Raw genomic sequence first — 12,114 nt, forward strand, 5'->3', positions numbered from 1 at the left:
CCACAGTTCCCACAGTCCAAACCCAACTCTAACACACAGCTTGATCTACAAGCCCATGAAAAACCTCCGCCTTCCATCAAAAGGGGCTCCACAAGTGTTTCTACCACTAAGCCCAATGTTCTGAAAAGTCCCTAGAAGAAACAGTTATTATATGAGCTATCTCAAAAAGGTCATGGAAAACTGGAGTTAGAAGGTAAGTTTACTTTTGGTGCAAAACAATTTTGAAATCTGTGTGTAGTTTTTTCATAATAAATATACATTTTCTATGAAATGTTTTAAGACTTTTAATAACTTGGAGAAATTTGTTTTTTTAAAAAAATGAACTTTAATAAAACAAACTAAAGAAAGTCTGAGTGAAGGAAATGATGAGATGACAGATGGCGATCATTTCTGTAGTTTGACTCAGATTCACCCCCAAGTCATACTTCTTTTCTATTCTTTTGCATGAGCTCTTCCATGCAAGTGCATCTTGTGCTCTCTGAGTTCCAGCACAAGTCCCACTTTCATTCTCCTTTAGTCAGTCTCAAATTGTGTGACTTGGTGGGTAAGAAGATGGTTGCTGTGTTGTACAGATGAGCTAAACATGGCCTTTGTGTCTTAGTCCCTAGGCTGTTTACTTCTCCACAGCAGGCTGAAAGTTGCTCTCTCAAAAGCTCTTTGGTTTCAAATTTAAATTTTAACACATCCAGTTTTTTTTTTAATTTTATTTATTTATTTGAAAGAAAGAAAGAGGGAGAAAGAGAGAGAGAGACTGATCTTCCATTCCCTGGTTCACTTCCCAAATGGCTTCAACAGCCAGGGCTGGGCCAGGTCACAGCCAGGAACCTGAAACTCCATCCAGGTTTCCCACATGGATAGTTAGGGGCCAAAGCATTTGGGCCATCTTCTGCTGCCTTCCCAGGCACATTAGCAGAGAGCTCTAAAGTAAGTAGAGCAGCTGGCACTTGAATCAGCACTCCTACATGATGCTGGCATTACAGGCAGAGGTTTAACCCTCTGTGTCACAACCCTGGCCCCAACAGATCCAACTGTTTCCAACACAGCCCAAATGAGCAGATTCTTTTTGTTTTGGTTTGGTTTTTAACTATCTATAGCCTGCCTACTTTGTACACCTTCGAAAGCACAGCCTTTGAAGCTATCAGTATTTGCTAACCTAAGACCCCAAACCACTGCTGCCCTTCAGAGATCCTGATCCAGAGACGACCCCCCCAACACACTGAGCAACTATGCTGTCTAGACATGGGAACCTCCTCCATGATCCTCTGGGGGAGTTCCCTTGTGAGGGATAGAGGTTCCTCTGCTTAAGCCTCTCATGGTGTGAGGGAAGCCCCCACTCCACAAGCAAACCTATCAAAGTATCACCCAAACAAAGCCTGCATGTACCACTGCCACCCCCTAGTCAAGAGCTGTCTTCTCCATGAACTCCCAAATCCCTCAAGCCCCTTACAAGCTGCAATGTCACTGATCTTTTCTTAGCTCCTACAATATGATCTGGCATGGAGTCAGGGTTCAATCAGTATCAGTGAATGAATACATGGAGTCAGACCAGGATTTCAGTACTTGCTCCACCCCACACTACCTCTCAGATTTGGAGCAAGTTACACTAACCTCTGTGGTTTTCCATCTGTAAAACAGATTGTAACAGTTTGAATAGGATATTGTTTCCCTACTCACAAGATGTTTAAAACCCAAAGTTATGAACTAATGATGCTCAAAGTATAGAAGTGTGATCCACTGGTGGGATTTGAAGGTGGGACCTCTGGGAGGTGGCTGGATTGGATTGGGGTTGCTGGGGTGGAGCCCCTAGTTGAGTCAAGAAGGCTTTATAAGGAGAAATCACACCATGAGCATGCTCCCTATCTGCTTCCTTGCTCACAGGTAATCACTTCTCCGCACACACTTCGTCATTGTCAGCCTTCACCCTCATCAGGTGCCAGACCAGTGGTGCTGCCTGATCTTAGACTGTGAATCTCCAACACCATGAGCTAAAATAAACCTCCTTCCCTCACAGGTAACTTGTCTTAGGCATTTCAGTTAGAGTAATAAAAAGCCAACTACTACATAGATACAAGCACAGTTGCTTTGAGGTTTAATTTAATCAATATAGTTAACAGTACCAGATACACAATAAGGACTAAAATATATATATTTATTTTAAATACATACAGATGTATACTATTATTAGTAAGATTTACTACATTGTTTGGCTACATCATTGCATTTAAGTTTTATATAATGGATGAAAACACCTTCCTCATATATGGAAGAATGTGTCAGAGCAGTAATTTTAAATGGTCTCTTAGATGATCCAATAATTCAACAAAACAACACCTTTCCACTAGACTGGTAGCTCTAAGAAGTCTTTTTTCTCTTCCTTTTATTCTCCTAAACAATTCTAAACACTACCAAAAAATGCTCATAAACAGTAAATACATCTTTTGAGGACCCTTTGTGGGCACCCTTTACTCAAGTTCAAAAGGAAGTATATAAGACCTCACTACAGAGGACAGATACTCTAGGATATAGAGGGCAGATGGCTCAGAAGAGGAGACAGTAACTGTATAGCAGCACACTCAGTGAGACAATGAGCTTAATTATGACAAGGAGGCAAGAGTAGAAGGTGGTAACGGGAGGCCTGTCCTTGAGTACAAACGGTTTGTTTCTTCTGCCTTGAAAAATCCAATCTCCTTTAGGGCAGGCCTTTTACAAAGCAGTTAGCTACTCTAAAACAGAAGTAGGAAGAAATAAGAAAATAACATATTTCAAAGAAAAAAGCAGAACTACTGCAAATAACCCTCAGGAGGAAGAAACTTACACCAAGACAAAGAGAGAACATGTTAAACTAATGAGCTCAGACGCTGAGGTTCACAACCACCTCCTTGCCTGGAGATCCAACAAGAGGTACTAAAAACTTTAAGTTCAACCTTGGTACAATTCTACTTCAAGTAATGTATTATAAGTAAATAATTAGAGACAAAAGAAAAATAGCTATAAAGAGATGTAATATGTATTGGCCAAGGGGAAAAAAAAAAGATATAAGCTAAACTTATATTAGCTAGTCCTACAAAATGAATAATCTGAAAGCAAGCTCTAAAAATATTTATTGGCATGGAAAGAAAACATTAATATGTTATTGAGCAAACAGTAGCACAGAATATATATATGTAATATCTTTTTTGTGATTTTCTATGTTGATATTCATTAACTCTACATTTTGTACTTGGAATATCAATAATTACACCTTTCAGGTGCCATCAGAGGTGATTCAGTCTTCATGCAGTTTCTCCATTTCCTTTTTTATTACTACAGCTTTAGTATACAAGAAAAAAAAAAAAAAAACTTTTTTAAAAGAAAAAATCAGGCATTAACCAACCAGTCAATCAATAGATCAACAGGCAACTGGGCTAGCTATATGTCAGGGACAAATGAAAAAGATTAGAACAGTTTTCAAAGGATGGCTAAAGAAACAAAGAAGGTAGGTATTTAATATTTAAATGTATAGTACTTATTTTTTAAAAAGAGGTTCTATCTGAGCAAGATAAGTACAGCCTACTGGCCAATACACAATGGCATAATGCTGACAATGAAGAAAGAAAACAGGAGAGCTTCCATTGGCATCCATTTTCCCTGGACAAAGGGTCTACTGATAGGAAAAGTCACAGTAAAATACCCCCATAAGAAACTCAAGAGATGGCAGGTGGAGAGTGGAGCACCCAAACACTCTGGATTCATTTCTGTGATTTGGTGAATAATATCCCAGAGTATGGAAACAAGTCAGCAAAATTCATGCTAGGAATATGTGGGAAATCAGCAGGAAGAGTGAGAAAACGTGAAAAGACCAACACCTGTTGTGTGTGATGTAAAATTAAAATGTGTAGTTAGCGCTACAGCTACACAGAGAGTTTATTAACCTTTCTGAGTTTTAACTTCCTGATTCACAAAATGGAAATGATAATAAATAACTCCCTACATGTCAATGAGGGATAGAGGAGATAATGCTTCTAAAATGCCTAATGGCAGGCCTGACACATACAAGATAATTAACACAAGGCAAGAGCTGCACATTTTATAAAAGGCTGCGTCTAGAAACCAGGCACCTGTAGATGTGACCTCATTTTCCAGACTCATCACAATGGAGCAGGGAAAGTCATCTGAAAGGCCTAACTAGGGAAAACCTAGAGGGAGAGGAAACACCCTCCAGGCACCCAGAGCCAGAACATCTAGCTACACAGAAGAGCTTTCTTTCCCTTTATTGAAGAGGTAGAGAGTGCTTCCCTGCAGAGAATTACAAGAAATAAAAAATGGCAAGTTGTTCAATTTTTAATACCAATTCACTAGAATAAGCCAGGGATATGCACTTTAGCCCTGGAGTTGGAGTCTTGTGAGCTTCTGTGACTCATTTCAAGCTAGCAAAGGAAGCATAGGTCAAATGTTTCTAATCTGAAAATCTGAAATGCTGGGAATTTTGGATTTTTGGATTAGGGATGTTTAAATGGTATAATCTATACAAATTCCAAAACCCAAAAAATTTGAAGTCAAATAGCTTTGGTTCCAAGCATCTTGTATAATGGATATCCAGTTTGTACTTGCAGAAGTGGTAGGAAGGAGGCATGAAAAGTTAATGGCGATGAGGCTCAACTAAGGAGATGCAAGTCGGAAGTATTTTCAGCAGACAAGGCTGGGAGAAAAACAAAACAAAACCCAAGGCAAAGTCTGGTCACCAATAAAAATTCTTGATCATTTCTGCTGAAAATGCATTGCCAGTCATCTAAGGATTAAGTCTATACCTAAAAAAAGGAAAGAGACTAAGCAATACAAATTATCAGCAAAGAGACAGTGTTTTTCTTTTTCCTTTATTTTGCTATTATTTTCTGATCAGCTCCAAGCAGGGTTTTATCTAGAGGCTCAGAGCACAGTGGTGACAGTCTGGGTTTGAGGCCTGACTCCATCTTCATCAGTGTGACCCCAGGCAACTTAGGTAACATATCTGTGCTTCAGTTTCTCACTGGAAAATAAAAGAACTACTACTACTTCAAAGGGTTGTTGTGAAGCTGAGCTGAGTTACAGATAAACACTCAGAAGAGTGTTTGGGCACTACATATTATTATCTCTTTAAATTCTATGCAGTCACATTATGAAGCGTAGATTTTTTTAAAATCTTCATTATAAATGAGAACATGAAATAATATGTGTGTCACCAAAGGCCTGAACTATTCCATGGGTACAGAGATGAGGCCACATCCAGTTTCACTGATAGGACTATCACCAGCTATGCTGGCCTTCTTTTTTTCATTCTGTGTTGCACAGCCAAAAACCTCATCATTTTACTTTAATCTAGGGCTCAGAGTGAGATTTACATGTGAAGCCATTCATTAAAGCATTAAAAAAAAGTTATCTTACACTTACTGTTTTTGAATATATTATACACAGACTTAGAATAAAATTCAAATAGTACAATCTATAGGGAAATGAAAATTTTCCTTCCTTTCCTGCTACAAGCCCCCAACTCCCTGCCTCCAAGGGAATGCCGTCACATGGTTTTTATCTTTCAAGAAATGAAGTATCATTTCAAACAGGGGAAAGCACAGCACATCCAATCAATTGGATATTGTCATGAGAAATGTTGTGAGGAGCAAAGAGTAACAACACAACAGATTCTATACTTAAAAGTAAAAAATTACAAAATTACATTTAAACTATGATTCCAATTTAGTTTTTTTTTCTTTGTTTTTTTTTGGACAGGCAGAGTGGACAGTGAGAGAGAGAGACAGAGAGAAAGGTCTTCCTTTTGCCGTTGGTTCACCCTCCAATGACCGCTGCGGCCGGCACATCGCACTGATCCGAAGCCAGGAGCCAGGTGCTTCTCTTGGTCTCCCATGCGGGTGCAGGGCCCAAGGACTTGGGCCATCCTCCACTGCACTCCCGGGCCATAGCAGAGAGCTGGCCTGGAAGAGGGGCAGCCGGGACAGAATCCAGCACCCCGACTGGGACTAGAACCCGGTATGCCGGCGCCGCAAGGCGGAGGATTAGCCTATTGAGCCACGGCACTGGCCCCAATTTAGTTTAAAAATGCACATTAGTAACAATAGAAATATGTCCAACAATTAAATGTGGCTAATTCTGTGCTGTGTGGTTAAGAGTAATTTTCTTTACCTATATCTATCAATCTTTTTAAGAAAAACTTCAAGGGGTCAGCATTGTGGCACAGCAGCATCCCATATGGACTCAAGTTCGAGTCTTGGCTGCTCCACTTCTGATCCAGCTCCCTGCTTGGGAAAAGCAGCAGATGATGGCCTGAGTGCTTGGGCCCCTGTCACCCACATGAGAAACTCGGTTGAAACTCCTGGTTCCTGGCTTCAGCCTGGCCCCTGCACTGGCCACCATGGCCATTTGGGGAGTGAACCAGTGAATGGAAGACTGATCTCTCTCTCTGTCCCACTCTCTAACTCTGTTTAAAATAAATAAATCTTAAAACAAACAAACAAAACAAACTTCAAGGATGCTCTAAGCCAAACATCTATTCCATAATCAGAAAAGAAAACCATTATTATGTCATATCATTTTTTCTTTTATTATTTAATGCTGCCACCAAATATTAAAATAGTATTTGTCTTTGGTGTATCATCATCTTAAAAGCTTTTCCATCTCTCCCATTTCTAAGATGGAACTGAGAAAAATATCTAACAACTATAAAATAACAATCCTTTTGGTTCTAAATGAGCACTGCATGTCTTTCGTCATCAAACAACAATTGTTCTTTTCAGAGTAATAACTGGATGATAACACATTTTTTTCTTAAATGAGTTTTGAATTCTATTTCTGGAAAACCTCCATAACCACTTCACAAAGCTATACAAGCCAGACACCTTCAATCTTTATCACTATAAAATGCAAACCAAGGCATCTGTATAAAAAACACCTCTGATATTTAAACTGAGTGCCATGTTAGCGGCATGTTAATAGAGCTGTAAAAATCAACTAAAGCTACAAGTATAAGCTTACTTACAATTCACAAACAAGGGTGATCAAATGTTTAGTATGTTATGAATCAGACCAAGTAGAAAAGAAGCAAAAGAACACTAAATATTTCCTTTAGGAGACAGAGTGTATACTTCCAGACATTGCTGCTTTATTCCCATTAGCTCAGGTAGGGAGTCTGTGGAGTGCAGATGCCCCTAACAAGGTTCTACTGGCTCTGGCTCAGAGTGTTTTGAAAAGGAGCACCAAAGCTCTCTTTTGGCCCTCATGTTGGGAAGTAGGCACATCTGTGTGGACTGCCAGTGATTAAGATGCTGTATATGATGACAAAGGACATATCAGTCTCCTGCACAAAGCTCAGAAGCAATTCTGCCTCTCCAGTCACCATGAGAGAAAATCAGTAACCTCAATCTCCCCATCTCCAGTTCATCATCTGCTCTTTGTAGCTATTCTAAGTTTACAACTGTCATTGAGATAAATGAGGAAGAGCTTTGCATTTGGATATTTCACCTTTAAAACTGGGACTGAGAACACAGGGCAGTGGTTGTGGCAGATTACCTGTGAGTACAGGGTTCTGACATGGCGTAAGTTCCCTAGCTCACCCATCTGAAGCCTGCTCCCAGGAAATCCCAGCAGGAGGAAGCTCAGATTGCAGCATTTTTGTGCTTTAAACCAAACACACGAAAGAGGGCTATGTAGTGCTTACACAGAAACACATGAACAAGGGAACTTACAGAGAGGTCAACAACTGTCTTGATGGCCTTTTCTTTTCTCTTTATGAAGTCATCATCCTGTAAAACAAAACGCAGGGTTTACATAAATCCCCTGTAAAGAGTAAAACTTAACTAGATTGCTCAGAAAAATGCCTTATAAATGGACTTTTCATTACTACTTTGCCTGAAGAAGTCTCAATTTTCTAACAAGTAGAAATGTATTCTCCCTCTGCAGATCATTCCAGCACAGACCCTTACAGCCACTAAGAAAAAGGGGGTTTGGGGGCTCAGTGTGTAGTGGTTAAGACAAATGTTCTATTTCAAATCTTCAGGAGCTCTGAAATTTTAGTCACGTAACCATTATATCTGTCTCCATCTGTAAAGCAGGGACCACAACATCTATCTCAGGAGACAGTCACAGGGCTTAAAGAAGAAAAGGCATGTGATATGCTGGAACTGGCATATAGCAAGTATTTTACAGCTATCATTTATTGGTATTGCTGTTTCAATTATTACAGACTGCTGCAACAGGAATGCACAAGGCAAGTGGTTTCTCAAAAATGTTTTATATAAATATACTCTTCCTGAGATTTAATAAAAATTCTAGACCAAGTATCAAAATTTAGAGTTTTCTACTGTGCAGCCATGTTAGAGGAAGCTCTAACCAACCAGAAGTCCCAGTTTCAATGCTGGGGCAAGAGGAGCAGAGATGCCACGAGAAGATACTGAAATTACCCTGGTCCTTCTTGGGGAGTCTCTAAGTGTGCATTCATTCCCTCCTTCAAACAAAGGAGAAAACCAAACAAAACAAAACCAAACAAAAACAAAAAACAGGCAACACCTACCTCAGGGAGGCTATAGGTTTTCTGAAACTGGGATATGGAGTAGGAGCGGATGTAGTCACCCATCTCTTCTTTCGTTTCTATAGCTCTCTTCACCAGCCACTGGAGAAGAAAGGGAAGGAATGTGAGTTGACAGGGACGAAATCCCACTCCAGTGAAGTCCAGTTCAGAGATGGCCCAACTCATGAACTCAAGTCAGCAAAACTGAACTGACCAGGTGATAAAAAAGAAAAAAAAACTACCAATACATGCTGTGCTACAAGAAAAGCAACTGGTTGGGCATGTAAAATAGCAGGATTCAATGGAACACAGTACTGAGTAGCAGTGTAGGAGCTCAGGCCTCAGTTTGCCTTTCTCAGTTCTTGGATTACCTAGCTATCACAGAGCTACTGTGGCAGCAAATGAAATCACAGGTACTGCACTCAGTAAAGCTCAGAAGTACAGGGGCTGGTGCGGCGGCGCAGCAGGTTAAGCCACCACCTGCAGTGCCTTCATCCCATATGGGTGCCAGTTCAAGACCCAGCTGCTCCACTTCCAATCCAGCTCTCTGCTATGGCCTGGGAAAGCAGTGGAAGATGGCCCAAGTCCTTGGGCCCCTGCACCCAAATGGGAGACCCAAAAGGCTCTTGCCTTCATATTGGCTCATCTCCAGCCACTGCAGCCAATTCGGGAGTGAACCAGCAGATGGAAGTCCTCTCTCTCTCTCTCTCTCTCTCTGCCTCTCCTTCTTTGTATAACTCTTTCAAGTAAATAAATAAATCTTTAAAAAAAATCTGAAGCACAAGACAAATATATCTATTCCCCCAACCACCTGGACCCAGGGACAGATATTAACATAAATCCCTCTTTTCTGGACTTTCACCACAGATCAATGAAAGATGACAGAATCACAGAGAATACCTACTACAACCCCTTATTGGATAGATGAATAAAGGCCCCAAATACTCAGATCTGAAAACACTATAACTGAGTACATAGCTCAGGGCATCAGGTTAACTTGATGGAACTTCTCTCTGCTAATCCTCAGGAAAACATAAGGTAGATGGTGTAGGCTGAATTTAACAGAAACTGAGGTGCAGGGAGACTACATAATTTGCCCACTGGCCTGTAGCTGACCAGCTACAACATGGGAGTCACAGCCGAGGCTCTTCCATTCTTCGTATGTTTCCCAGCTCTATTGGACTGACATCCAGAACTACCTGCTCTGTTTTCTCCAACTGAAAACTCCAGTGAATTCATGCACACCCAGGCTCTGGAAGATCCGAACACTGTACCCCGAGGGTAGGAGAGTAAAGTGCAAAAAGAGCACACGCTCTTCCTCCTGGCTCTTCACTCATGCCCTTTACCTGGAGATTTTGGAGGGGAGATGCTGCTTGTCATCCTCTTGCCAGAGAGAGAAAGCCACTACAGTCCAAAAGCAAGTTCTGGATAGTGCTTGTATTTTACCAAGAGCACTGCACACTTGAACAGGGTCAGCTACACACGAAAGCTGACAGATGATATGTAATATAGATTACCAGGTGCTCCTGCCATTAAGGAAAGAGAGAGGCTTCTTCCCAGAGGCAGACAGCTCAAGAAAAAGACATGCTTCAGAAGCAACTGCCTAGTACAGGGGTGGAAAGAAATAACTATGAGAAATATACCTTGTCAGTAATTTCCACTTATGTAGTAATTTATATTTTATTTCCATCACCTCCCTCCATTTCCAAATAATGATCTCAGGCACTAACCAAAATCCCAAAGCAGAGGCAGAAAATCAGAGTATTCAGAACTATTATAGCCCCTCATCTTCACTCCCACCCCAGGACTACTGCCCAGGACATTATGGCAGCTGGCTAATTGCTCAATTCAATTTAGCGTGGCAGACTCAGTTTCTGCCCTTTCGTGTCTGTTGCCTTTTCCGATCTGCATCATTAATCGGAAGTCTACTCTGAGACACTACTTGGCTGGCTCCTGGAAAGTGTGATCAGATAAGGGAAAGCCTGTTGAGTCACAAGCTTCCCTTAGACAAATGACAGCTGTTTTGGAGTTGACAGTGAAGAGCTGAGGAAGGAACCTCTAGAACAGCCAAGTTATGCCACAGGGCCTCTGGCACTTGAGAATACCACCTCCCTTCCTGGATTCACACATTTGCCATGGGAAAAAAAGATGCGACCTAGAATTACCAGTGGCTGGAAGTTGGATCTATTTTTTTTTTCCCTTGTCTGGCAATTTGAGTGATACTACAGCTTTACTAAATGGTGTGAACCTGAGTGGTGAGCCTCTAGAATCATACCATGTGACTAAGTCAACGGTTCCAATTGCTGCTCCATTATTTTCTTCTACCAGTTTTTTACAGGAAAAAACTACAGGCATGTGGCGAGTTTTTCATGGTACTAACTTTATTCAATTGGAAGGACTGTCCTTTTTTCTTGATTAGGAATCAAATGGCTATTCTTTCAGGAAATGACAGAGAAAGCAAGATAGCAGTCACTTTAAAAAATGTGCTTGACAGGCCGGCGCCGCAGCTCACTAGGCTAATCCTCCGCCTAGCAGCGCCGGCACACTGGGTTCTAGTCCCGGTCGGGGCGCCTCATTCTGTCCCGGTTGCCCCTCTTCCAGGCCAGCTCTCTGCTGTGGCCAGGGAGTGCAGTAGAGGATGGCCCAAGTGCTTGGGCCCTGCACCCCATGGGAGACCAGGAAAAGCACCTGGCTCCCGGCTCCTGCCATCGGATCAGCGTGGTGCGCCGGCCGCAGCGCGCTGGCCGCGGCGGCCATTGGAGGGTGAACCAACAGCAAAGGAAGACCTTTCTCTCTGTCTCTCTCACACTGTCCACTCTGCCTGTCAAAAAAAAAAAAAAAAAAAAATGTGCTTGACAGGCAAATCCTAGGAGCTAACTCTAAGTCAATCTCCATTTTCGCCTTAAAACTTATAGATCCATGAAACTAAGAAACCTGGTATCCACAGCCTAGATTCTCTTTTCCAAACAGGAAGTCCTCCAGAATTCCACTCAAACATCAGCATTCACAGACACTCAAATGTCCAAACTGACTACAGAAGATCACCTCCCAATCTTCTTCCCGTAACAGAATTAGGTACTTTGTCCCCAAAGTTACAGTAGGGTTAAGTCAGGTCTAGTCCTTAGAGGGGAAAGGAACAACTTAACAGTGTGATGGTGTTGGTGGTTTCAAAAATAATCACTACTGACTTCCCATTTTCACAAAAAGGATCAGGTTGTCAGCCCCTGTATCAGACAGGCAGAATGTCTAAAAAACATACAAATCAAATTCCAAGTTAAACTGTTAGCCTCTAATTTACTAATCTCATGGCATTTGATTTAAAGTCAAGTGCAGGGAAGATCCAATAAATAATAACAAGAAAAACAACTACATAATATCTATAAAGTACATAATAAAACATCTAAGTTATTCACACTATTAACTTAATTCCCACCCTATCAGGTAGGTACTATTATTATTTCTACTTAAGAAAAGTCAAGTCATCTGCCCAAAACCAATATAGCCAGCAAATGGCAGAGCAAAGATTTGAACCTGGAAGTCTTCACAGTCCCTGCTCTTAACTCCTAAGCTACATAATCTTA

General features: G+C 41.2%; 1 protein-coding gene across 2 annotated transcripts in view; it reads right to left on the reverse strand.

The window, feature by feature from the left end:
• CCDC93 (CCC complex scaffolding subunit CCDC93) overlaps positions 1–12,114 on the reverse strand; it is a 106,261-nt gene that overhangs the window by 80,852 nt on the left and 13,295 nt on the right. For both annotated transcript variants that reach the window (XM_089327985.1, NM_001171023.1), the window contains 2 exon segments: positions 8,537–8,635; positions 7,713–7,769 (listed from right to left, as the gene is read on the reverse strand). In XM_089327985.1, coding sequence (XP_089184111.1) covers positions 7,713–7,769; positions 8,537–8,635 — 156 coding nt within the window.

The sequence above is a fragment of the Oryctolagus cuniculus genome, chromosome 3, assembly GCF_051225735.1.
Source record: "Oryctolagus cuniculus isolate XC-2025 breed Fujian yellow rabbit chromosome 3, ASM5122573v1, whole genome shotgun sequence".
NCBI lineage: Eukaryota > Metazoa > Chordata > Mammalia > Lagomorpha > Leporidae > Oryctolagus > Oryctolagus cuniculus.